The sequence below is a fragment of the Ochotona princeps genome, chromosome 10 (assembly GCF_030435755.1).
Source record: "Ochotona princeps isolate mOchPri1 chromosome 10, mOchPri1.hap1, whole genome shotgun sequence".
Lineage (NCBI taxonomy): Eukaryota > Metazoa > Chordata > Mammalia > Lagomorpha > Ochotonidae > Ochotona > Ochotona princeps.
The window spans coordinates 39,846,814-39,874,631 of record NC_080841.1 but is presented as its reverse complement, the minus strand read 5'-3'; the positions used below and the strand labels follow the sequence as shown (position 1 = coordinate 39,874,631).

The 27,818-nt window shown below is 50.7% G+C and overlaps 1 protein-coding gene across 1 annotated transcript in view; it reads left to right on the top strand.

The window, feature by feature from the left end:
- Positions 1-22,981, top strand: part of PGBD5 (piggyBac transposable element derived 5) — a 74,341-nt gene extending 51,360 nt beyond the window's left edge. Inside the window, exons 2-7 of the mRNA XM_004578550.2 lie at positions 404-831; positions 7,911-8,045; positions 11,534-11,714; positions 14,735-14,932; positions 20,170-20,275; positions 21,683-22,981. Of these exons, the coding sequence (XP_004578607.2) occupies positions 404-831; positions 7,911-8,045; positions 11,534-11,714; positions 14,735-14,932; positions 20,170-20,275; positions 21,683-21,878 (1,244 nt within the window). The 3' untranslated portion in view covers positions 21,879-22,981. The remainder of the gene's footprint in view (positions 1-403; positions 832-7,910; positions 8,046-11,533; positions 11,715-14,734; positions 14,933-20,169; positions 20,276-21,682) is intronic.
- The last annotated feature ends 4,837 nt before the right edge of the window (positions 22,982-27,818 follow it).

Sequence of the window (27,818 nt, the reverse complement as noted above, 5' to 3'; positions counted from 1 at the left end):
CATCTCTCGGTGGATGTATTCAAAGGCACTGCGTTTGTCACCATCAGTGAGGTTTTTCTGACATGCCTGAAATTAACCAAGCTATTTCATATTCACTCACTAAGAAATTTGGAGTCTCCCTGTGGGGAATGCATCATAAAAATTGCTGTCTTTTCTGGATGGAGTTTTTTCAGGCCCTAAGTGGTAGAAGTGTTTTGTTTACAAAACTTACAAGAGAATGAAGTCCAGGAAAAGCATATAGTCAAGCCCAGGGCAACCTCTGGGTTGCAGCATTGAAGGCCCCTGCTTGAGGGGTGAAGAGGTTGGCTTCCCAGGGAGCTGGAGCATGGAGCAACCGCACACATGCTGAGCCAGGGCCCTGGGAATGGTTGTCATAAACACTCATCCTGCTTTTGGGTTCCAGGTCCAACCCGGAAGATGCCCTCCAGCGCCAGTGCTGTGGACTTCTTCCAGCTCTTCGTTCCAGACAATGTCCTCAAGAACATGGTGGTGCAGACGAACATGTATGCCAAGAAGTTCCAGGAGCGGTTCGGGAGCGACGGGGCCTGGGCCGAGGTGTCACTGACGGAGATGAAGGCATTCCTGGGCTACATGATCTCCACCAGCATCTCCCACTGCGAGTCCGTGCTCAGCATCTGGAGCGGTGGCTTCTACAGCAACCGGAGCCTCGCCCTGGTCATGAGCCAGGCCCGCTTTGAGAAGATCCTCAAGTACTTCCACGTCGTGGCCTTCCGCTCCAGCCAGACCACGCATGGCCTCTACAAGGTTCAGCCCTTCCTTGACTCCCTGCAGAACAGCTTTGACGCCGCCTTCAGACCTTCTCAAACGCAGGTGAGGCTGGTGGGAGATCAAGGGCCTCTCACCTTGGCTGGTCCTCCCTGCCTTGCCCAGCCACGGAGTTCCCTTCTAGTTACCACCTGTGACCCTTCCATTCCCTTCTGCTAATCCACATAGTCTATGGGAAGGGAGTAGTAATAATGGCTCTGCTCGGAGGTGAGTCACAAGGGGGCCCTTTGCTCCAAGATGAAATTTCCCTCCTGTGTCCTGCCCTATCTTTGTCCTCCTCTGATGACGCTTGCATTCCTAATTATAGGGAACCTGTGAAAAGGGGCTCAAAGTGCATATAGGTGTCAGGGAGTGGGCCTGGAATTTCATCTTTGTTCCTTATGTTCTGGGGATTCTGGGGCAGGACTGTGATCCTCTGGGTGTAGCTTGGGCAGTCCGGACCTCACTGTCCTGGCTCCCTGTGCTTGCTGCAGTCTCCTTCACTGGTTCCAGAAGGCAGCAGATCTGGTGGCTCCTGTGCCCCTGTCTGCCTCCCCTGGGAGTCTGCCTGTGCCTATTGCACCTATCCACAGTACCATGGAATTCCCTGAGTAGCTTTCTAGTGAACCAAGCAGGTGGCTACTTTCTAGAGATTTCTTTAGGCAAATCCAGGAAGATTTTGGGTCACGTGAACTAGTTCCCTTTGATTTGTTGTACGTGGAGAAGGAAGTTCAGTTCCCTCATGCTTATTTTTAGAGTCCCATCCACCTGTCTGTTCTTCTTGTGCTTTTTCTGTGAAGATCCTCTGAATAAGCCTCTAACTCATGTTGACATTCTTCTGGAGCCTATGTCTAACTCTCAGTATTGTGCCTTCTTCCTGCGTGGCTGGAGACCAGAAGAAGTTCTTGCTGTTTTGTTGAATACTTGATGAATTAAAAATGAACCCAGTCAGGGCTGGTGTGGTGCCACAGTGGGGTAAACAGCAGCCTGCAACACCAGTGTGCCATTTGGTCACTGCTCCACTTCCAATCCAGCTCTCTGCTAACGGCCAGGAACAAACAGCAGAGGATAGCCCAAGTGCTTTCACCCTTGCACCCATGAGAAAAACCTGGAAGAAGCTCCTGGCCCCAACCTGGCCAATCTCTGGCTGTTGTGGTCATCTGGGGTAGTGAACCAGAGGGTGGGGGATCTTTCTGTTTCTCTCTCTTGCTCTGTAGCCCTTAATTTCAAAATGAATAGGTTCTTTACAAAAGAAAGGCAGAGAGAAGGGAGGGAGAGAGGGAATCCAATCAGAACATGTGGCTGTGGCCAAGGGAGCAGAAACCACAATCTGATGGTCCTGGAGTGAGTCAGGAGACTGGGAGTGCGCTGTGCTTAGGTGGCTGTCAGGAACATCGCAGCCAGGCATGGGCATCTTACCCTAATGACTGAGATACCTATGTCCAGTGTCACAGTATTGGGGTTCAATCCTTAGCCCTGGCCCCCCATTTCAGCTTCCCACCATTGCAGACCCTCGGAGGCAGCAGGTGAGATGGTTCAACTACTTGGGTCCCTGTCATCCATGTGAGAGGACTATTGTGAGCTTCTGACTCCTGGTTTCAGCCAAGCCCAATCCTGGCAATTTGTAGGAATTTAGGGAATAAGCAAGTGAGAGGTTCTCTTGTCTATTTCTCCCTGTCCCTGGATTTTTTTTTTTTAAGAAAGGAATGGAGAAAGAGAGAGAGGGAGAAAAAAAGGAAAGATGGGCCCAGCGCCTTGGATGGTTGACAGATACCAGCCTAAAGATAGGGCTACAGCGGATCCATTTAGCTCCAGCCAGATGGGCCTGATCCACGTTTTTACTTCCCACCTGTTGTGTGCCTGCTGTGTGCCAGCCCCGTGCTGTCTCTGCACCCTAAAACTGCAGTGTCAAATGGTTTCTTTGCCTCTCTGGCATACTGCAACATCCCTTGGGAATCTGCAGCTCACAGGCTTGTCCCTCAGGTGCTTCAAGGGAAGGCATGGTGGCATAGCTCAGCTGCAGCTCTGTGAGTGGGCAGGTGTTGCTGGAAGCAGCTCCAGCTTCCCCAGGGGTGCAACTTAGCTGGGCAGTGCTGAGAAGGCCCCAGGAACACAGAGAACCTGTAGGGTTATGGTTTTCTTCTACGACTCACAACTTTTTACTGCTAAGACTGAGAAATGGGGCCTGATTTGAGGCTATATCGGGAGAAGCACTCTTAGATAATACAATTGTTTTGTTTTCTCTTTATACTGATGTCCTGTCCAGCAGGACAGTCAACGGGGTCGCAGCCACCTAGGAGAGAATGAAGGGACAAGAGACACGAAGAATGGACAGCAAGACAGTAGGTCTGATCAAGCTGTCAGTTTATTGATTTCAACTGAGGGTTTTTATATTCTTCAGTAACTAAGGCTCAGGGAAAGAGAAACTGGGACGCAAGCCATGGTCTCAAGACCGATTGTTCTTGAGCAGCCACCATATCAACAATAGTAACCAACATATCGACAATAGCGTAGGTAATCAGTAACAAGATGTTGGTAAGTACAGCATCAATCACATTCTGAAACAGTTGCTAGGAACAATTGAAGCTAAGCGTGTGATTAGTTTCATAACTTCTTTCCCAAGCATCTAGCCAACCGGGGGTTTTCCACTGTCCCATAGGTCTATATTCAAAATGGCTTCAGTGTGGCTATAGTGCACGGCTCCTGACATACTGACTTCTTTTGCCTTGATGTGTTTTGTTTTTCTAGTGGTGCCCTATTGGCCAGGATCCCCACAGGCTGTGGAAGAGCATTAGAGGCAGGGACAGTGCCTGTGGATGTGATGAGGGGTGAGGGGAAGTGGTGAGCACAGGGGGCCAGTGCAGCCAGAGCTGGGCACCCACTGCACCCCATCCTTCAGCCTAGAACAGGAAGCAAGACAAAGCCAGGTTTGAGTGCTGTCCCAGAGGCCTGTGGGGCCAGCTCTGTGTTAGTACATGGGAACGACTTTAATACAAGGAGGTGAAACCCTTACTAGAATATGGTACCTCCTCACTGAGCTGTGATTCCCCGTGTTCCCTGGAGCAGCTTCTGACAGATCCTCCCCCAGGGTGGCAGCCCAGGTGCACCTTGTACACCTTGGCCTTTCTTGTACTTTCACAGCTGCCGTGTGCAGCTTAGCTCCACCTCATATTCTTCTCAGAGATATACCTGCCTCTTAGAGAAGAAAGGGGGTACCCATGCTGATCCCTGAGTGGAGAGGCCAGAAATGCTGCAGATTTCTGGTTTCCCAGCCTGACCTGTCTGTGAGAGGCCCTGCCTGGGCTCTGGCACATCCCACCCCAGGAGAAGCAGGGGCCTGGTTGTGAATTGCCATCAGCTATCCCTATGCCTCACAGCTTCCTTGAAGGCCGTCATTTCTGCCTGCTGCTCTCTACTCAGGGGTACAGGAGCCTGGAACTGCTGTGCACCCACTTCCCTCATATGCCCCTTGGGCTCAAGTGCACCACCACGTGAAAGACCATTCACTCCTGCAAACCTGGCCATTTGCTGCAAGTTTAGCGTTAGGGTCTCCCGAGGACTCCCAGAAGCGGATAGTAACCGAAGCATCAGCAGTGTGCTTGCTCAGACATATACACAAAACAGGAGACTCTGCATTTTCTTGAAAGTGGAGTTGGATTCATTCAAGCAGCCTTCTCCAAGAGAGGTGCTGCAGATAAATGATGTGGATGTTGGGGCCTGCTCCTGCCTCAACCTGCCTCCTGAGCTCCTCCGACAGAAGAGGGCCCTACAGGTGCAGCTGGAAAGCAGAGGAATGCTTGTCAGTCGGCAGCCTGGAGGAGGAGGAAGGCAGGACCTTCCTGGCAGGCACAGTTTTCAGAGCTCTGGGGAGCATACCACACTATGCCACATTTAGTAAATGATGTTTTCATAATTCATTTATTGATGATAGGAGGAGAGGGCAAAATCATAAAGGGTCAGAATAATCTTGCTGACCCTTTTACTTTGAGGTGATTAAATATGAATTTGCCACTGAGGATGCATTCAATGCAAGGAGAGTACAGGTACTCTTAGTCTTTGAAGAGGAGCAGGAGAGGGGGCTGCTGTGTTGTCCCTGGCCTGAGAAGGGAGAAGGGATGGGTGTATTGGGCAGGGAGGGACAGGCAGGGCAAGGGCTTCTGGGAGCCTGCTTTCTCTCCGTCCCCACTATCCCACTGTACATGGATTTTGTGCATTTTGCTAGAATGAGTCCAAATTAGGCTTTGAATGTTTTATGAGCTGCAGAGGGCCAGCAAGTACAGAAAGGCTCAGGGAAGCAACCAGGGCAGCCACTCCTTCCTTACTCATGAGCCTGTGACAGGGGAAGCCAAGCATAGTGTCCCCAAGTGCCTCACAATTTAAAAAGCCATATGCACAGCTAAACCATGAACAATACAAGGCTGTTATTTTTAAACATGGAAAACAAGCTTTCATCAATAGAAGAATGAAAGATCCTGTCCAGTCCCCACGTGGTATCACCCCCACTTTTGGGTTTCACAGGCGAATTTGCTGGAAATGCATGATTGCACTCTACTGAAACAAAGTGGGTGTCTTAGCAAGACCTCTAGGTGCCTTGTGTGTTCAGACTATTTCTATAAATGACCATGTAATGAAAATCCATTTAAAAATTTTTTGTTTGTTTTCATTTTATTTTAAAGGCAGATAGAAAGAATCTTCCACCTGCTAGCTCACCCCACAGATGTCTGCAATATCTGGGCCTGGACCAGACTGAAGCCACAAGCCCAGCACTCAATCTGGGAGTCCCATGTGGCTCAGGCACAGGTACTTGAGCCATCACTGGCTACTCTCCAGGGTGCACATTAGCAGGAAGCTGGATTAGAAGCAGAATAACTGGACTCAAGCCAGGCCCTCTGATGGAAGCCAACAACCCCAAGCACTCTCTTAGCTGCAGCCCCAAAATGCTAACCTCAGACGCAGCTGTCATCCATTGGTCACTTCCCAGGTGCCTGCAGCAGAGGGCAAGGGGAGGGGAATGTGAAGCCAGGAGCTGGAACGTAATCCAGGTCTTCCACATCGGTGACTGGAACCCAATTACTTTAGTCGTCACTACTCCCTCCCAGTGTCCGCACCAGCAGGAAGGTAGAATGCAAAGCCAGAGCTGGATGTCAAACCCAGGCACTGAGCCGTGGAACTCAGATGTCCCAACATGAGACCAAACACTCAGCCTACCCGGAAGTGTCTTAAACTTTGTGTGGGTCATGCTCTCTGTTTTGTCTTGTCTGTTCTGCCATTGTGGCCGCAAAGGTCACCACTTCTTGCATGTGAATGATTGGACACAGAAGGTCTCAATAAAGCTTTATTTGGAAGCACAGGCAGTGAGTCTGATTCAATGTGATTTGCTAATCACTGATCCAGTGCATTATGTGGCATTTGTGCAATCTGATCATTGCCAGTGTATACTTGAGTTTATTTTTTAAAATTTTTAAAGATTTATTTTATTTGAAAGACAGTTACAAAGAGAAAGAGAGGTCTTCCATCTGCTGGTTCATTCCCTAGATGGCTACCACAGGGCTGGGACTAGGCAAGGCCAAAGTTAGAAGCGGGGAGCTTCTTCCAGGTCTCCTGAGTGGGTGCAGGGGCCTAAGTTCTTGGGCCATCTTCTGCTTCTTTCTCTTGTACCTTATCAAGGAACTAGAAGTGGAACAGCCGGGACTTCAGCCAGCGTCCATATAGTATGCTGGCACTGCAAGTGGAAGCTTTACCCACCATGCCACAGTGCCCACCCTTCTAATTTATAGTGAATCTTGAAATAGGACTGGGAGGGAAGGATGGCACTGTCTTAAACTTCACCTGAAACACTCCTCAATGCACTTTATCTTGAAGAGTAATACGTCAACCACTCCCTTGGAGCCTGTTTGTGTTATGCCATTTCTTTTTCCTTTATTGTCTTTTTGTTGAAAAAGTCATATGACCACATCATTAAAAGTTGACCTAGGGTGACATAAGTTTGAAGTTTGCATTGGGGGTCCACTGTCAGCAAGGACACATACCTGGAGCAGAACCAAAAGCCAAGTCGCTCCCTGGGGATCTGGGAGCACTAAGGAGGGTATTTTTTAAATATATATTTATTTTTACAAAGCAGAGTTACAGAGAGAGGAAGAGACAGATCTTTCATCTGCTAGTTCTCTCCTCAAATGGTCACAGTGGCTGGAGCTGGGATGATCTAAAGCCAGGAGCTAGGAGCTTCTTCCTGATCTTCCACATGGGTGCAGGGGAGATCCCTGGGTTATCCTCCACCGTGTTCCCATGCCATTCTCAGACAGTTGAACTGGAACTGGAGCAGCTGGGACATGAACCGATACACACATGGGCTGCTGATGGCACAGGCAGAGGCTTACCTCGCTATACCACAGGGTCAGTCCCAGTGAGGAAGGGATTTCCAAAAGGGGAAATCCCAGCTGCAAAGAAGAGTTGTGGCTGATATGACAGCTGTTTGAAAATCCACTCAAGAGGGCTCGGCAGTGTGGCCTGGTGGCTAGGGTCCTCGCCTTGATCCCATATGGCAGCTGGTTCTAATCCCGGCAGCTCCACTTCCTCTCTGTCTCTCCTCCTCTCAGTATATCTGACTTTGTAATAAAAATAAAATAAATCTTTAAAAAAAAAAAAAAGAAAAGAAAATCCACTCAAGAAATAGTGTGCTTGATTCTTGCTTCTCAGGGACCAGAAATCAGATCATAGATATAAACCCAATGGGTGTAGATGTTGATGAAGCAAGAGAAAGAATATCTGAGCCGTTGGCACTATCTGCCAGTGGAAGCAGCTTCTGTGACAGGAATTGGGTGCCCACCAACAGGTGTGTTCAGCCAGGGGTCAAGGACCCAGGTGAGAGCGGGGCCTGGAGACTGGCCAACAGCAAGCAGCCACAGGAGTGGTTTCCAGGCACAGAGTAGCTGCCGTCTGTCTGGCTGTGCCGCCTGCTTTGCACACACTTCTCACCCGAAATTGCTGCCAAAACAGACGTTACCCTTCATGGGTGTGAAGAGTCAGAATCAGAGACGTCAAGTTCCTTAGTCACCGTTACACATGGTCACAGACCGAAGCTGGCTTCGAACCCCTGAACTAGCACTGCCTTGTGTGAGAACCTCTGCCTTTTTTCTTCCTGCCAGGTGCTACATGAACCCCTGATCGATGAGGACCCTGTGTTCATAGCCACGTGCACAGAGCGGGAGCTGCGGAAGAGGAAAAAGCGGAAATTCAGCCTCTGGGTCCGGCAGTGCTCTTCCACGGGCTTCATCATCCAGGTGAGCCCCAGGTCAGCCCAGGTGGGGTCAAGACCTGCTGCTCAGGGACCTGCAGCTCCGTTGGTGACAAAACTTGCTTGCTGGCTTATTCGACTTTACGTGGGTGCACCAACAGAGGCCTTGGCCAGGCTGCTGCCACACCTTACTATAGCAGTGGAACAGCAGGGCCTTGGAAAGGCCACAGCCATGCCCAGCACTGTCCCCTGCACATTCTCCCTCCCCAGTGAAGGCTCATGCCCTGGCAGTGTCAGCTGGAGGTATCACTCATGCCTTGGGCAGTGATAGATGACCCCCATCTTCCCAAAGGCCATTCCTCAAGGCTTTGGGCCACGGGACTGGGACAGGGATGACAGACGAATGGACAGCTGACGGAGAAAGACGGGACGAGGGAGAAGGAGGATGGGTGGGAGGAAGGGTGCCGGAGAGAAAGTAGAAGAGAGGGATACAGACAGAAGCAGTAAACAAGAACAGAGAAATGCAGCAGAAAGTACGGGAAGAAATATGGGAGGAAGGGTGCCGGAGAGAAGAAGCGGGGAGGAAAGCTTAGACCAATGGGGACAGGAGCAGCGGAGAGAAGGTTTTAAACCCAGCCGTTTTTGGCAGTGAGGGGTCCGGTTGTGGTTCCGGCTTTTCCCGAACCCTCAGAGTATGACTCGGCATTTTAGTGCCGCCGCTGCTGTGTCCTAGCATCCCTGGCCTCCTGGCCCCTGAAGGCATCTACATAGCTGGCCACTGCATCCTTCCTGAGTCCAGGAGGTGCCTGTCCTCACTGTGGATATTGGCCATCTGTGTGTGTGTGTGCGTGTGTGTGTGTGTGTGTGTGTGTGTGTGCGTGCGCAGGTGTCCTCTAGGAAAGACCAATGTATGCTTTCCCTTGAAGTCCCATCCTGCTAAGACTCTAGCTCAGGACCGTTCAGACCACATCAGCGGGAAGCAGGGCTGAATGAAAATTAGCTCCACTTAGAAGATTCTAGATCCAGGTGTAAGTGAAAAGCAGAGATTCAAAAGTGACCTGGAATTTCTTGGTGGCCAGAGGAAAAGCCATGGAAACTCAGTGCAGCCGACCGCTCCCACTGTGCCTTTCATTTGAGTGTCTCCTGGAGGGGCATCTGCATGAGAAGCAGGCAGGCTATCACCTGGACACAAAGCAGTAAAACAGCAGTGATGCTGAGAATGCTAATAAATCTTCAATATCAGTTTAATGCTCTTGACTTCATTTGAAAGGAAATCTTGGAAGTGGCGGGAGGTGGGGGGGTCAGTGTCATGGGGCAGTGGGTTAAGTGGCTGCTTGCAATACCACCATCTTCTGTGAGAGTTCCAGCTCGAGCCCCAGCTGTTCTGCTTCCAATTCTGCTTCCTGCTAATGTACAACAGAGGGTGACTCAAGAACTGGGGCTTCTGCCACTCACACGGGAGACCAGGATAGAGAGCCCAGCTGCTGGCTGCTGCTGAGGAGTGGACCACTGGGTCGAAGATCTCTGTCTCTCTGTCTGCCTCTTCCTCTCTCTGACACTCTTCCAAATAAGTAGATTTTTTTAAAAATCAGATGAAAATGGATAAGATCATCTAATACAAACCTGTTTTATGGCTATAAAGTATTAAATATCTCATGGAGTTTTTGAATACTGTAAAAATAAAAAATCCTCAGTTGAACCATCAAAAAATCAGATGAAAGTAGTTTTAAAAATCTGTGTGATTTAACTGCAAGAATATAGGGAAGTATGCAGCAGGACGGAAGTGAGAGGTTGAGATTAAAGCCAGCATCATCCTGAAAATGAAGTGGTCATTCATTTCTGAGAATGAGAAGGAAGCAGCAGCTCACTTCAAGGAGCAGGAGGAAAGCAGATGAGAGACAGGGCAGAGAGCTGCCGCACCTGAGCCACGCGGTGCCAAAACTGCAGTCCCCTCCATGAAGCAGGGAGAATCCCCATCTGTCCTCGAATCACGATTCTGGATCCTTCTTCCAGCAATCCCTTAAAAACATGTACCAGCTCTGATTGGTGGGCCAGTCTCCCACTTACGCATGTGCAGACTGTCCTGCAGGGCTGCTTTCAAATCCTGTGAGGGTGTTTGGTACAGTGGTTTGAGATGCTGTGTGGGACGTTTCCTAGCAGAGTAGCCTTGGTGAGGTTCCAGCTCCACTCCAAATATTGCTTCCTGCTCATGTGCATCCTGGGAGGCAGTAGGATGGTGGCTCAAGTACTTAGGTCACTGCTACCCACGTGGGAGACCAGGACTGAGTTTCAGGCCGTGGGCTTCAGTCTGGCCCAGTCAAGGCTAACTGGGCATTCCTCTTCTTGCATCCATTCGCTTTCCCCTCTCTGCCTCTTGGATGATGTTGATGCTAGCAACTTGCACCCAGGATTTAAACACTGCCTGCTACAGCTGCTACCTGCAATTCTCTTATCTCATAAGGGCACAGATTCAACCCCTGGCTGCTCCACTTTCAATTCACCTACCTGCTGAAGCACCTCGGAAAGTGCCAGAAAAGATGGCCAAAATTCTTGAGCTTCTGTACCCATGTGGGAGATTTGGGTAGAATTTTAGACTCCTGTCTTTATATTGTCCTGGCTTTATGGCTATTGATGGGTGAACAAGCAGCTGAAAGATCCCTCTCTCCCTTTTACTGTTTCTCTGTATAATACTGTCTTTCAAATGTTTTTTAGATTACTCAGTCCTACACATCTTCTCTGCTGATCCTGGGCTCAAAAGAGAGTTTCTTTTCTTAAAAAAAGATTTATTTATTTTTATTGCGAAGTCAGATATGCAGAGAGAAGGACAGACAGAGAGAAAGATCTTCTGTCTGATGATCCACTCCCCAAGTGAGCGCAACGGCTGGTACTGCGCCAATCTGAAGCCAGGAACCAGGAGCTCTTCCAGGTCTCCCACACGGGTGCAGGGTCCCAAAGCTTTGGGCCGTCCTCGACTGCTTTCCCAGGCCACAAGCAGGAAGCTGGATGGGAAGCATGGCTGCCGGGATTAGAACCAGCGTCCATATGGGATCCTGGTGCGTTCAAGGTGAGGACTTTAGCCGCTAGGCCACCGCGCCGGGCCCTCAGAAGAGAGTTTCTAACCCCAGTGCTCTTGCTCTGTGCCATGAGGCGGAACATACACACCTGTTCACCCACTTCATGAGTGTCACCATGGAGAATGAATGTGATGCTTATGATTGTGCTTTGTACATTAGAAGGCTGTATCTGAACAGAACATGCACAGGTGAACTCATCCCTAACCAGTAAGGTTGCCTTCACTGTTATTGGTGGAAAACCTACGCCTGTCTTGTTTCAGAACTGGAGCATGTATTTGTGTGGCTCTCAGCTGCCACGTTTGTTACCTCTTACTGCTTGCCATCCTTTTCTACCTTGACTCTTCCATACTGAATCCCCTGTGGGCCTAGGGGGCTGAAGGAGGTGGTACTCCCACAAGGAAGACCCCTGCTTTCCAAGTCTTTGGACTCCCATCCTGAACGCCATGTGCTTCTGTCACAGATTTACGTCCACCTGAAGGAGGGTGGGGGCACTGATGCCCTGGATGCCCTGAAGAACAAACCCCAGCTCCACAGCATGGTGGCCCGGAGCCTGTGCCGGAATGCAGCTGGCAAGAACTACATCATCTTCACGGGGCCCAGTATCACCAGCCTGACCCTGTTTGAGGAGTTTGAGAAGCAAGGTTGGTCAAGCATGGATCCAGGACAAGTGCAACCTCCACCTTCATGGGGGTGTGGTGGAGTGAGGGGCCTGGGTGGGGAGTGGCTGGTGCAGGTCTTGGGAGGCCAGGCATAGGGACCTGTGTCTGAGTTTTTGGGCTCATGGTCTGAGGGCATGGTGGCTGTTTTCAGGTTGTTTGTGTGGACCCTGAAGGTACTTGCCAGGCTATGCTCCTACAAAGGCAATAGAAAGTCCTCACTTCAGCCCCTTCCCTGATGATGGATGAGAGTTATGGGAAGATGAGAATAACACAGTGGGCCTCTGAGGGGCCTGGGATTCCCTGGGTACTTGACTTATACTTTGCTAAGACTGGCCAAGCCTTCCATGGCTCTGCAGAAAAAGGAAACAAAGCCAGAGAACACTGTGGGAGGAGCTGCCTGGTTTGAGGGTTTGACTTAAGCACAGCAAGCACCTGGTTGGCTACATCAGCCTCCAGAACCGCAGATCAGACATCTGGCCTTAAAGCAGCTGCCACCCTGGGAGCTCTGCAGACACCATAAGGAAGCAGTCCCAGACTCTGTGCGGCTTACTGGCCTGGGCTTATCATCTTTGCCAAGCCCCATTGGGAAAAAGAAGCATGCAGAGATCAGACTTTGTGAAGAGGGGAAAGAAAGAGAAAAGTTGGCGCTAATGCACACCAGAAGAAGACAGGTTCTCTTGTTAGAGCACATACGCATACACAGGCTGAGCACATGGTGCATGCAGAGGCTGCCATCCTTACCTACTGGCCAGAGCAAGTCCCAGTGTGGGTACTACATGGGCAGTGACACAGCTGCTGCTGGTGTTCATGCATGTTATGGAGCCTGCTCCCCATGTTGCTCTGTCAACCTGCACTGGGGGTCAAGCAGTGTGCTCAGTGCCTGCTCAGAGCATGTGTGTCAGGTGGGCTCAGGCCAGACAAAGCAAGACCGGGAGGACATTGGCCAGGTCCCAGGATGGTCCCAGGCTGCCAGGGCTGCACCTGTCATTCTGAAAACGGGTGCCTCCTGGCTCCAGGGCTTAGGAGAATGAGAAGAGGTTCTTGTGTCTTTTTTTTTTAAGATTTATTTTATTTTTATTACAAAGTCAGATATACTCAGAGGAGGAGAGATAGTGAGGAAGTGGAGCTGCCGGGATTAGAACCAGCAGCCATATGGGATCAAGGCAAGGACCTTAACCACTAGGCCACGCTGCCAAGCCTGGTTCTTGTGTCTTAATGGAAATTATTAGATGTGGAATTTGGCTTTACTCAAGAGAAGGCAGAGTGATGCATAAACAAGAGCTCACTGGCTATTTTTAGGAGCAGTTACAATTATGGAGCTCCTCACACAGGTGTTGGCACGAACTTCCTCCACAGCAACAGGGCAGTGGTCCTCCATTGTGCCCATGTCACTGATGGTCACTGGTGGTTGTGCCACCCCTAGGACTTCATTGTATTACTCTGGATTAGTATCTCTCACACAAAATGTGTGCGTCCAGCAAGAAAGACAGCTGAACTAGTTGTCCCTGCTAGGGCACAAACTGACTACCTTGTAAAAGAGCTGCAAAAGATGTTCCACTCTAGGGATAGATTCATGGAAACAAGGGTAGTACTTGCCACTCTTCCTTTACTCTGTGAAGATGCAGATGCTGGGGCCATCTTCTGGTATAGCAAGTACCCTGGGAGGCAGTCTTGGCAAAGTGTAAGTCAAGTACCCTCCGAGGGGCCTGGGATTTCCTGGGTACCCTGGGAGCTCTCTAGCTCTAGTTCTTTCAGGTTTTTTTAAGTTAAAAGAAAACACAGATGCTGATTGGCTGCGCATGTACATGGAGCCGCAGATGAGTGATGAGCACCTCAGTCTTATTTTTGTGATCTTCTCCACACTTGTTTTTAAAAATAGATGCTTCTCCTTAAATGTTGAGATTAGGGTAACTTGGTTGGGTCCAGGCAACTGAGTGGAGCTGTAGGCAGCAGGGAGCCTCCTCTTTTTAGCAGTGACTCTCATGCACACCTCTCAGCATAACTTCCTCTGTACCTGCGCCTGCACCTGTTGCTGGAGAGGGCTGTGGACAGCAGCCAGGAAAGGACCTTGGAAGAGAGAATTCATCAAATTGTCCTTCTTCCAGTGCAGGGTGGAGATGACGAATCCTGATGCACATGAGATACAGAACACATTCTAGGGCCTCAGGAGGCCCTGTCAGGCCTCAGGGAGCTGAGAGGAGAGGAGAGGTCACCATTGTCCTCTCCAGTAGCTCAGCCCAAGGAGGGATGGCTGGGGCACAGCAGGACCCTGAAGGGGAAGCCCGGCAGAGGCCTGGAATTTAGGGAGGAATTTAGTAAGGCCTCAGCAGAAGTTTGTTGATGTTGCTCTCTGCTACACACCACAGCCACTTTTAGGGAGATTGTCCTGGGTCTGAGAGGCCATAATCCCCACCACTCATGGGAGAGCACTTGGTTGAGGTTGAGTCTGTATTCTTTGTCTGTAATTGAGTTCCCCAAGGAGATAGGGCACATGTTTCACATGGCTTCCTGGAGTGGTCCAGCCCTGGTCCATAGTCTACCAGGTCTCAGGGAGACCACTAGGATCATGGAACTCTGGCCAGGCTGGCCTGTCAGGTGGACTTGAACTTCATGTCTGTCCATGAGCTTCAGGAGTTTTGCCTTCATCTACCCTCAGTTCTACTTCAGCATGCTTATGATATCTGAGTGCATAGGTGGCTGGCATTAGATGAGGTGATGGGTGCATGTGTTGTATACCCGATGAGCCTTCTAACGGCAAGAGCTCCATATTCCTGTGGTTCCGTTGCTGCACTATTGCCTTTCATGCAATTTTAACATATATTCATGTGAAGTTCCAGGGGAGACAGTGAAGGGGTCCAAAGCCATGAGCTGTGGCTCTAAGGGGCGTCCTAGAAGGTTCATCTCAGGAGCTCTGTTTTTACCTTGGGCCTGCGCAGGACTGGGAGCTACCTACTACTCTGACAATGGCATGTGTGTGATTCTGCAGCCTTCTTCTCCACCAGGGATCTATTGCTGTGGCCTGCTTAGCTCCAGGAAGAGTGACTGCACTGGCCTCCCACCGTCTATGCTGACCAACCCGGCGATCCCTCCTGCCCGGGGCCAGTACCAAATCAAGATGAAGGGCAACATGTCCCTAATCTGCTGGTATAACAAAGGGCACTTTCGCTTCCTGACCAATGCTTACTCCCCCATGCAGCAAGGTGAGCACTGGGGCTGTCCCAGGGGACTTGGTGGGCAGAGCCAGGCTGCATGGGGCAGAGGAGGGTGTGTACCCCAACTGTGCTGCGCTGGGGGGCTGGGTCACATTGGTCATGGATGCCACCCATGTCTGTCAGGGGTGGCAGGTGAGGAAGGGCTTTCTGAGCTATGAGTGAAGTCGGGCTGATGGACTGACAGGTGACCTAAGCAGCCTCTCTGACCCCACCCTCACCCCCAGGTTGCACATGGGGTGTAGTAATCAGTTATGGTTGAACCCCAGGCTCTGAGATGGATCCTCTCTTATCTTTCAATGTTGGCTACAAGGTACCTGTATTGGCTGGCTTGCCAGGTGTTTGTTAATTTCTTTATGAATTTTCTCTGAAATTTAAAATCCATTTATTACCAAGAGTATGACTTAGAGTCTGTATTTAAAGTAACCTCCAGTGAAAACGCTATTACATGGAAGAGGAGAAAATTGAGAGAAGGGAACTATGAAAGATTTACAGTGGCACCACACACAAGAACATTCTCTAGTATTCTTTTACGTGAAGACACTTTATCGTTTTCACTTCTGAAGGAATGTTGAAAAGGACCTGTGTGTGTGCATGTGTGTAAGTTTGTACAGCCTCTGTGTGTGCCATCCTTCCAGGGTGTGATGTGTGTGCATGTACATGTGTATATGTTGTCGGGGGGGTACTGTGTTCATGTGTTGTGTGTGTATGAGGTGTCTGCTCCTATACTGTGATATATGCATGCATACTTAATGTATGTTGTATATTTACTCCCATCCTTCATCCCTACACCTATGCTGAGTTACATTTCTGTAGCAATCATAATGCTCAAGCAGGTGGCAGCATTGCCCTGTGTCAGAGCTGTAGGAAGCAGGCACGAAGGAAAACCATGGCCATTTGAGGAAAGGTTTGGAATTTACCTTGTAAGCTAAAGGGCAGAGTTTGGATTGATCTAGACTGCAGTGCTGAGGGCCTTGGTATTGGGCAGGGGGCATTTCCAGGGAGCACATTTAGGAGAAGATGGCAGGAGCTGTTTCCCATCAAGTTGTTTTCAACAATGGTTGCTGAAGGGGATTCCCAGAACAGCACACTGTGTTGTCTGAAGTGAGTGTGAAAATAAGATTTAAGGTAACAACCTTGAAAATCTTGCAACCCAAGTTTAAGGATTGGGAGCTTCAAATCAGAGAGCAAGGAAGCTAGTAAGGAATTGGTAGGGAAAAAAGAGCTGGTAGATTTGACTTTTAAATCTATGAACTTGAGGCACGCCTTTGGCCTAATGGTTGGGACCCAATTTGGGATGCCAGCATCCCATACCACAGCGCCTGGGGTTGAGTCCTAGCTGTGGTCCCAATTCCAGTAGATGGAGATTTCTGCTTCTGTTTTGGTCTCTCAGGTTTAAAAAAAAATCTAATGAATGTAGTGTTTCTGTTTAATTTGGTTACAATTCACAGTTTCAAAATACCGTGTCTTACATCTAAAGCCTCAAATCCTTACCATGACCCCAGCATACCTAGAGACCTGCTCCTTCTTCTCCCTTCCCCTGGTGTCTCTACAAAGTGGCAGGTGCACACAGGCGCAGCTCACATGAGACAAGACAGGTGCAGGTCACAGGTGGCCAGCTGAGGCTGGGGCCAGCTGCCCCTTCCCACTGGAAATCCTTTTTCTAGGTCATATTTTAGATTTGCTTTCTTCTTTGTTTAACAAAGAGAAATAGGTTTCTCTTTAGTGTAGTTTAAAAAATTGTGTAAGAAGAAAAAACATATCTCATCCTTTTAGCCCTACTCTAATTCCTTTACCTGCTGCCCTATTAACATGTGAATGACCCCGTTATTTCTTTTTTTTATTAATTATTTTGCATTATGTGACAGTTTCATAGGCTCTGGGAATCTCCCCGCCCCTCCCCCTCCCCTCCCCCCTGGTGGATTCCTCCACCTTGATGCAATATTACAGTCAAATTCAATCAAGATTCTTTCCTTGCAAACATATACCAAGCATAGAGTCCAGCTACTTATTGTCCAGATGGGTTGAACAGTTTCTTGGGGAGACCATTTCTGGTCCAAAGTTAGAGCTGGTAGAATATCATCACAGTCAATTAAGAGTCCCAATATAACTGTAAAACCTACTATACCCTCAATACGCTATGTTAATCTGTAATGGGGAGGGAGTGCAGGGAAATCTTTCAGGACCATAAAAAGAGTGAGAAAAAAGTACAATATAGCCTATCAAGATCAAATTTGGTAATTCATAGACAACAGACTCAAAGCAGCACTAAACAACAGTAAAACTACTATACCAATGCATGAGGAGGGAATCGGGTGTGATCCTGACAACCTGTTAACAGGAGGTCATGTGCGTGGAGCAGGGGGGCACTCCAGAGTGGAGCAGGTGGTAAGGAGGAAGCTTGGATCCCAACCATGAAGACTCCCAGACCTTCACCACAAACTATTAATACGAGCAACAAGGACTATATCCCAACTGCCAAGGAGACCCCCTGTTATTTCTAGCCATGTGAATGAGAATGCTGCGAATGTCTTATTACATTGATCTTTGGGTGTAACTATTTCCTCCAGATCCTCGTAGAGGAAGTGCTAGGTCTTGGGAGGAAGAATTCTTCCCAGCTTTAGGGTGCTGTACTTCTGTGCCCATCTGAGGTTCCTCCAGCTTTGTCAGTTCTGTTCCTGTTCATCTTTGAAGCTGTCAATCTGACTGGTGGCAGTGCTGTCACCACTGATAAGGTTGGGCACTTCTTCCAGTGTTCATTGATTCATTTCAAACAGCTTCTTGCTGTTCTTTTCAGTGATTCTTTTAAAGTATTTGTGGATTTTCTTCTTAACTTGAGCTCATTCTGCCTGTAGCGGATTTCTCTCTGCATTTCTTTTCCTTAGGTTATGATTTATGCTTAATTTATTTTAACATAAAAAAGCTTTCCCTCTCTATGTAGGTCAGTCTGTCGGCCACATTCTCTGGACCCAGGCCTTTACAGGCCCCTCTGTCCCCAAGACCCTGTGAACACAAACTCAGCAGTTGTTAAATAGTACAGCCTGGAGTTCTCCCATCCAAGTCCTAACCAGGCCCAACCCTGCTTGGCTTCCGAGATCAGGTGCATTCAGGGTAGTATGGTTGTAGACAACAGGCTTGAGTTCTTACTGTGGTGTTCTTCTGAGTTATCTTGATTCCTGCCTTCAAGTGGCCTCTGCTACTTTACAATGGTTGGTGGCAAGGGTTGGTTGACCAGCAGTCCCACCTCTGCACCTGAACCATGTATCAAATGCTTCATCTTTTCCTACTTATTTTAAATGGCACCAGGTGATAGACCATATATTTTAAAGATTGCCTCTCAGTCTTTTGTTCTATTCTGTCTCCTTTTACCTGTCCCCATTACTCTTTTTAAAAAACTTAAATACTGTACCATGTCAATGGACACACCATGGAAAGTCCAACCCTGGAGATTTTGTTCCTGAAAGCTGTATTGGGTCTGTCATCTCCCCACTGGCACCTTTGCCCATTGAAGATCTGGATTCACTCAGCCTCGTGGGAAGGCAGAAAGCATGCGAGTAGGAGCCGGGTCTTGCCTCTTTCATTCAAGCCTGAAGAATGATGTCACTAACAGGAGCCCAGAGGAGGGTGCAGAGAACACTGCTGCTGGAAAGTGAAGACGTGGGGAGCAATGACCTTGAAGATCTGTAAATTCTAAGAGAGTCATGAAGCAGACAATCCTTCAGCCATGGGCAAGCTCTCCTGGGGTCACAGGCATACAGCGTGCGCCAGTGAATGGATGGACACCACACATGGTGTTCTTGCTATGTCTGTTATGGGCCGCAGGGATGATAAGTAGCATTTGATTTCCTGGTTCCATCTCAGGTCTGAAGTTCAGTGAAAGATGTGCTGGGGCAGGCACCTTGCCTTTTCCAGTTGTAATAATATCTCAAAATCTAAACTAACATGAGGGAAGGTTAGTGAAGGAAATGTCAGAGAGACTGAAGTAGGTCTGAGACAATGACAGCACAGGTGCCCCTTCTCTGGTTGGCTTGTGAAACCAGCTGCCAAATCCAGGGATAACATGGGGTTCTATGGGGAGTGGGCCCGACTCGTTGGACACACTGACCCTCAGAGTGGGCAGCACCCGGAAGTCACAGATCCCAGCAAGGCCCCTGCAGGTGATAGGGCCTGAGCCACCCTCATCTCCTGGTCCATACTTCATGGGCAAGGAGGCAGCTGGCCCCAGACAAAGCTCTGGGTGGCCTTCTGGGGGACTTGCCCATTATGCTTTATCCAGTTAGCTATTGCTAAGATGACACACTTTGGTGAACTAATCCCTTTAAAATGGCTCACCAGCTAGTGTTGTACCTGTAATGGTTTGAGGGAAGGCTGGGAATGGAGGAAGATGGAGGTAGACCCCAGCAGCTCCCAGACACTAACTGCTAACAGAAGGACCACGTGCTCTGGCCGTCTTTGTTGATGCAGGGTGTAGTGATAGCAGGCCTGGGAACCCAGGCTTTATGGCTATGGCTTGGGCAACCATACAAGGTGGGTGTGCTTATGGGTTCCCATTTGTTTCTCAGGCCCAGCCAGTGGAATTGTGATTCTCACCATGACTTGAGCCCAGCCCTTTGTCCCTATCTGTCTTTAGTAGGAGGGTGGGGGTCCAGTTGGGAGTAGAGTGGGGGGAGGATCTCTAAGCTGCCCTGTGTACAGAGGTGCCTTCCAGCCCCAGAGCTCCTGCAGATGTGAAAGGGGAGGGCTCACCCTTCTGCTATAGTGGAGGCGGAAATGACTCCACAGGCTTCCCTGATCTCTTTCCAGAACCCTTCTCCCCACCTAGCCCGGAGGGAGAATTGAGATCTGGTGTGGGTGGACAGGGGGAGGAGTTTGAGTCCAGAGTACCCCATTTGATGTCTCAAGAGGCAGTTGGGCGTAGCACCCTGCCCCAAGCTGCCTCTGTCATCACCTGTGACGTCCCTGTTCTTGAGCATGCGACTGCACAGCAGCAGCCTGTGCACCTGTCTCACATGTCTTCCTCAACTCCTTGGAAGTGCCCTGTGGCCAGTGTTGTGCATCCTTCAATTCCACTCCTCCCTTTCTACTCCACTGAAGCTGCCACTGCTGCCACCTCCTCCTCTCGTTGGCATGGTCAGGGCAGCCGGGCTGGGGGAATGCGGGCCCCTCTGGGAATCCACGTGTGTAAGAAGCAGTTGAGGAAGGGGCTTGCTCTTTTGTTCGCCCTTCAGGTGTCATCATCAAGAGGAAGAGCGGAGAGATCCCCTGCCCCTTGGCTGTGGAGGCATTCGCTGCTCACCTTAGCTACATCTGCCGATATGATGACAAGTACAGCAAGTAAGTGACCACAGAGCGCATCTCACAGTTGCGTCATCACAGCAAGGGCACTTCAGCAGGTGCTCCTGAGTTTCTCCCATTTCAAACTGAAAGGACAGAGACCCTGTGAGACCAAACCCTGAGCCCCCCGCCGCCGCGCCCCGGCCTCCCAGGCTCAGCACATTCCCTGCTCTAAGCCCCAGGAGGCCCTGCCCAGCACTCACTACTCCCAGGCCTCCTTGCCTTTGCCCCAGTGTGCCCTTCCCTCTGGTTTCCCAACATACGTCCTCTCTTTCAGTAGTCAGCTCAGGCCTGAGCCTTCTATGCCCTCTACCCAGTCCCTCTGGCCCATACTGCCCTCCTCAGCCAGAACACCAGCCCAGCTGCTTCACCCTGAGCCATGTGTGCTCCAGCGCTGGGTTCTGGGTTTCTTCAAATAGATACCCGTGAAGATCACCAAATATGGTTTCATATTATGGGGTATGTGGAGAACACAGGGCATGTGGGTGCAGACATGCAACGACCCATGATGCCCATCTATGCCAAGGTCATAGTGCCCAGGACAGCCACTCAGGCGATGGCTGCTGAGTGTGAGTGCAATTGCTAAATCCTTAGGATTGGGCCTTGCAACTTAGTACTGGCCTAGACTAATTCCAAAAGCAACTGGAGTTTGCTTAGGAGATGGAAGCCACCTGCAACTTCTCACCTTTTGTCCTGGTTCTCTCTGGAAAACCCAGCCTGTGTGTGCCAGGTGGCTACCCAACTCCATAGAGGTTCACCAAGCAAGTTTGTACTCAACACCTCCTGTGTGCTGGCAACTTGTTGAGTCCCATGAGGCCATCATAAGGCAACGGGCAATTGTCCTATGACTATTTCTGGCCACCTGCTCCAGGCTGGTTGTTTCAGTGAGATGCTTTGTGGTCAAGGTACACACACAAGTGTGCAGCCAGAGAATATAGTGAGCTCATCCTGAGGTGGGTGGCCTGGGAGGAGCAGCATCCTCTGGTGTGCTGGGCAGGTAGGCAAGAGCGGCAACGGTGCACCTGCGAGGAAGGGAGCACTGTGCCAGGCCTAGGGTTAAGGAGGGTATGGCCAGAGCAAGGACATGGCTGCACAGGCGGAGGGTGGCCTTGAGAACGGTGGGCAGCAGGGGTGGGACCTGTAGACAACGCCTCACACCTGTTTCTCAGGGCCTCCTCCAGCAACCCTTTCCATCCCTCCTGGTCCTTGGGAAGGAGTTGCTTTCACTTTCTGTTTATCTTAAGCACAAGTTCATGGTGACAAGGCTCCAGACTAGAGCCCCATCTTCTCCTGCCTGACCCAGCAGCCCCGTGGCACCTATAGGGAGGGCCTCTGGGTATCTTTGTCCCAGATGGATGGATGTCTTTGAGCTCCAGTGTCAGCCTTTGTCCTTCCCTGTGTCCTCAGGTATTTCATTTCGCATAAACCCAATAAGACCTGGCAGCAGGTCTTCTGGTTTTCCATCAGTATCGCCATCAACAATGCCTATATCCTGTACAAGATGTCAGACGCCTACCACGTGACGAGGTACAGCCGGGCGCAGTTTGGCGAGAGACTCGTCAGAGAGCTGCTGGGGCTGGAGGATGCCTCGCCGGCCCACTGACGCCAGCATCACATGGCCAGGCGCGGAAGGGGATGCAGTCGAGGTAGGAGGAAGAAGAGGAAGAGAGCCTGCTGCTTCCATCTGCCCAGCCCGAGACCCCCGGGTGCCTCGGGGTGTGGGCTGAGGACGGCGCCTGTCCCAGTTTCCACCGGAACTAGAGCCTGTCCCCTGGCAGGGAGCACTCTGCAGGCACAGGAGCTGCACCCTGGTTCTAGAGGGTGCTCTCTCCTCACCACACTCTTGAGGCTTGCAAGGCAGTGGCAGCAGTGGGTACCAGGAAGGCTGTGATGGCACGGCAGGAGATGCTTGTGCTAGGCTGAGCTGTAGGATGCCCTGGGAGTCACACCTGCATATTGAAGATGCAAGGCGAGCTGGAGACCAGGCTCAAGTTCACAGCGGGGGAAGCAGGCCCTAATGGGCTCTGCTAGGCTGGGGTGGTTCACGAGGTTGGCAGGGTTTCAGGCGGCAGCCACATGAGGGAGTAGCTTATAGCAGGTACCTTAGAAGAGTGAACACAGCCCGGGGGCACCGCACATGGAGACAGTGGGAGCGTCTAGTCAGTGAACAGAACAGCCCTCCCCCACCCATTCCTCCTTTCCTCTCTGGCTGGCGGGTGGGGGGAAGAGGGAGTACCATGGAGGGTGATGCTATTTTTTACTTTGAGATGTCTTCAGGTTATTTTCTTACTGTTGCTATAAAAGGAAGGAATTGCCCTTCCTACCCCAGTCACACTTCCTTGCATGATTGCGGTTCTGTGTGTGTGCCCGGCGTCGAGCCACAATCAGGGGCCAGGCGGTGGCTTGTGTCCAGCACGGATCCTGGGCACCTGCAGTCCTTAAGAGTCATCACCAATGTCACCATCATTGGCAGGAGTCCTTGTTTTTGAAAATGTGTAGCATTGCTGAAACGAACAACAGAACCCTCCACGGAAGACTGTCAGCCAATGTCCTTCCTCTCTGGGCAGTAACCCTGATGGCCTCTGCCATCCTCAGAAAAGGACAGACAGGTGGCCTTGGGATAGGACTGTGGTGACACTTGGGATGGGTGTGACTTGACCCAGGAGCCAGAGGGGATGGCTCGGGAAAGACCAGGCAGGGAACCCATAGCTGGCACCCACAAGGCGTCCGGGAGATCTGGGCTATCATATCTCTCAAGGTGGGGGTTGGGGGGGACCCTGACCCCAGGGTGGTGGGCGGGGCTGACCCTCCCTATAGACAAGGAACTGCCGGGTCTCTGTGCAACCCAGTTTATGTCAACACCTCATTTTTACAAATGCAAAACCTATTCTACTCAGGCTTTGGGACGTTTTTCCTTGTTCACACTCAGTTAACAAAGTGTTGCTGGCAGCATGCTCCCAAACCCCTGTATCATCTTTGTTCAAGTTCACGGTGATGACCCTTGCGCTGCGGTTTTAATTCGATGCCACGGACCGTGGGCCAAATTTTAGATTGTGTCTCAAAACACTTTTGCTGTGCCCTTGAATTGGATTGAAAGCACTTTTACCACATGGAGAAATCTATTTTTAATTTGTGATGCTTTTCTACGAGGTCCACTATTTCTGAGTTTAATGTGTTTCCAACACTTAGGGAGACTCTTAATGAAAGCTGATGAATTTTTCTTTTCTGTCCGAACAAGTGAAATCAAAATAAAAGTCTATTTAGATGTTGATTCCTTGTTGCTTTGTGGTTTTGTTTAAAGTCAGGGCTACAGATACAAAGACCTCCTTGAGGACCTAATTGCTCATTACATCATCCAGCATTTGTGACCTTGGCCCTTCTTGGCCTCATGAATATTGTCTTAGCCATTCTTAGTAGCGTGAACTATAGGGTGATTTCTATGAAAATTGGCTAAGCTTTAGCTAGACGATGAACTATGCATTGATACTGTTGTTCTGGGAGTAAAGTGATTTCACTCTTAGCTGCAGGCCCACCCTCCATGGTTTTCAGTCACTCCCAGATAATACCAGTCCAAAAATACCAGATGGAAAATCATGGCTGGTGCGGTGGTCTAGCAGGCTGACTCCGCTTGCGGCACCAGCATCCCATATAAGCACCGGTTCAAGACCCAGCTGCTCTACTTCCACTCCAGCTCCCTGCTTATGGCCTAGCAAATCAGGAGAGGCTAGCCGAAGTGCTAGTGCTCCTGCAGTCATGTGCGAAGCTCCTGGCTCCTGGCTCCGGATCAGCTCAACTGTGGCCACTGCACCCATTTGGGGAGTGAGCCAGCAGGTCAAAGCGGTCTCTGACTCTCTCACACTGTCCCCCTTCGCTCTGTCTCTCCTCCCTCTGAAACTATGACTTTCCAATGTAAATGAATAAAAAATTTTTTTTTAAGAAAGATGGAAAACTCCAGAAGCAAAACATTCATGTTTAAAATAGCTTTTTTTATTGAAGCCTATGGTTATAACTGTTCTATTTTGTCATTAGCTATTCATCTCTTCTTGCTGTACCTAATTTATGCATTAAACTTCGTCATGAGTTTATACATACAAGGGGAAAACCCTTGTTCTTTATAGGTTTTGGTGCTCTGTATAGTTTTAGGCATCTGGCCGGGGGCGGGAGCCTGGAACACATACCCTGCAGATAAATGGGGAGCTACTGCTTGGACAAGTGCCTGTCCTACCAAAGAGCCTGCCAGGCCTGCCCCCCAGCCTGCTGGTGCTCCTCCTGGCTTGTTGGTGCTGTATGTCATTCTTGACATCAAGAGGTGCTGGGCTAATCAGATGTGTGCCATGCCTCCCCCAGTCATTAGAGAATTGTCACACCATTTGCATGCTCTGCTGCTGGCCTGGCCACCCCCTGCTTGCCAACGCCAGGTAGAAGCAGACAGCGGTTCAGCCAGGTGTCTGGGGAGGCTGCGCCAATCACTCCGGCCTCACAGGGTATGTGGTTGAGTGGGAAGATTTACTTGGCTTCCAGGAGACTCAGTGGCCTGCAATACTAGCTGGGAGAGCCTGTGGGGACCTGGGCCTTTCCCCAGATGTGCCTGATTCCCTGGCCCTCAGGCTGACACCCAGTTGACTTGTTTGGTAGCTGGCAATGTCTGCAGGGCACAGAAAGTGACTCTCATGAGAGATTGGGGGGCCAGTGGTTACCTCTGGCCAGGGAGCCCCCTCTCCCAATTGGGTCTTGCCTCCTCTGAAATCTCTGTGGCATGTCTTAGCTATGGAGCTGGGAGCCCGTGAGCTTCCCAACATGTAGGCAAAATAAGAAGCGGTCAGACGCTCCGAAGCTTCTCCAAGGAGTGCCCCATCCCATCACAGTGCTGGGAGCGATGTCTCCTCTGTTAGGAGACCATCCCAAGATAGCAGTTTGATTTGGAGTTAGGTCAGGCCCTGCTTGGGAGGATTTGCCTTCAATGAGGGAATTTTCTGATCACACATGGCTGCCTTTAACACGTGGCTGCCTTTAGCGAGCACCATATCTGGTGTGTGATGTGTCTGCTCCCCAAAAAAGCCTCACCAGAACGTGCCTGCCGTCAGTGCAGCACACAAGGATCATCTTTCATGACAGTCGCATCACGTTGGGGAGACCTCGGCGTCTGTGTCATTACAGAAGACAGCAGCTACAAGTCCATCACACAGGGCCTGGCCCTGTGTCACTGTGTCACTGTGCAGCATGCAGGGGTCTGGATCCTGCACATGTAGCTGTTTGCTACCATTGTCCCCAGCACCCAGCCATAGCACCTGGCAGCCAGGGAGGTCCTCTGAGCCACAGAGTGGGAGGAAGCCAGGCACCTGCTCCCCACCCCCCTGCCCCTTGACTCCTCAAGCCTTTACACTGTAGTCCCTCATGCTCCAGAGTCCTTGGGGTGGGGGTGGGGGTTATTCTTTTTCTCGGTTTTCCATAACCTGTCTAGAAAGAACCTAAAGGCATCAGGGTAAGTGCTGCAGCCCCTGCATCTCCCATGTTCTCATCCTCAACTGAAGTGGATATTCTGGTGGCCTAATTCGTCAAGCTGAAGTGCACCTAGAGGGAGCCACAGTCAGAGTGAGGAGAACCACTGAGACAGGCACGATGTGAGGGCTGGAGTCCTGAGCTGCAGCCAGCAAGCTTTCCTCGCCCAGGCAGCCCCACCCCGGCACACTGGAGGAGCAGGAGGACTTGGGGATGGGCTGGCAAGGACATCGCATCACAGAGCGTCTGCAGCAGGGTGGAGGCTGGACCAGACTGATCCCATGCCAGCATGCCCGTCACGAAATCCGAGAGTCTTCCCACCCCAACTCACTACTCTGGGCCATCCCACGGCAAGGGCCCCGCATGAGTCTGGAGAGTGGAAAGCTGCAGCCTCATGGAGTCACAGCGCCAAAGGCACACAATCCGCACTCAGCCAACTGCCATGCAGAATTCTGCCTGCCTAGGAGCAAAGGTTGTACCAGCCCCCATGACGATCAACGTAACCTTGGCTCCATTACTCTCTCACTGTGGCTTCACTTGTCTTGGAGAGTACCTCTTCATCTTTCTTTCTAGATGTGTCATTCTCTCCCTATAAGAAGAAAGTATCACTATAGCAGCCCTGGGAGCTGTGGGTGGGAGAATGTGGGAGCTGCCCACTGGCATCTGCCCTCTAGTGCTGGTGTGTGTGTGTGTGTGAGTCTCCCTGGTCTACCCTGTGCCTGGTCTACCCCCATTCCTGCATTTCTCCCTGGTCCATGCACATCGCACTTGTGCCCTGGCACCTTCTTTGGGTACAGCCTGGTGGTGCTGGCACTGGTGGCTGCTCTGAGAACCATTTGTGCTCCCACTCGTCCCCTGTAGGAATGAAGCCTGTGGCCCCTCCGTGTGTAACCACGTGTGTGTGTAAAGCACAGACCCCTGTGAGGTACGTGCCCGTGCCACTCCCCATCACGGATTGTTGTACTTATGTAGGCACCCCTCTTACACTCTTTTTCTTTGATGTCTTAGAAGCCTGCCCCCTTGTGGGTGCCTGTGTAGATGAAAACGGACAGGGAGGGAAGTGAGAAATTGCCTTCTGTAGATCACTGGGCTGTGGACAGTTGGGGGGGCCGTGTGTCCGGCTTGTGGTCAGGTGTGAGAACCCGCAGCTGCCTGGCATGCCAGAGCTTCATGTGGCCAAGGTAATGCAGTTGGTTGAGGGCTAAGGCTGAGCCCCGCACAGGAATCCACTCACTCTCTTGCCCTCCACCAGAGGGCACCACCGAGCAGCACACACCCAGTCTGGTGCATCCCTCTCTCCAGATGTCTGTCTACTCTCCGGACATCACGTTGACACTTGTGTGTCCAGAACTGAGTGGAATGAAGGCACTAGTTCATGCAGAGTGCTCCTGGTCCGGCGTGGCTTCACAGTTCTGCTTTCTTATTTCCCTCAATCCTCAGGATGGTCCTGGGAAGCTAGGAACCGCAGTGACCCTGCTGGGAGTGGCGAGGCAATGCTGGCATGATGATGGACGACACCGGGGGTACTGGAGTTAAGCCTCAGCCCCTACCCTGCAGGCCTGCCCATTTCAGGCCACCATGGCTCATGTCACGCTGCTCCCACCAGGTGTGGTGCCAAGAACCAGTATGCGTTAATGGGCAGAGCATGACCATTGCCCTTTGGGTGCTGGGATTTCAATACGTGGAGGGCACACAGCAAGGCTGGTAATGCACCCGAGACCTTGAGTGGCGACAGTAACCATGGGCACACTACTAGGATGCAGCTGCAGCACGGGCACCAGCTGCGAGGCATCTTCCTGGGCATAGCTGGGCATACCTGGCTTCATATCTCCTGGAGAAGACAACATCTGCGTCTCTACGACACGTAACTGGACCTCACCCACTGGACCTTCTGCACATGTGCATGGAGGAGCAGGCCCCTGGAGGGGAACAGGGAAGTGTGTCACCAGCTGTGGAGGAGGGCACACCCAGGTGTGAATAGGAGCTCACATTATCTGCTACTTTTTCCGTTTAGCCAGAGGCTCACACCGGATCCTTTTTTCCT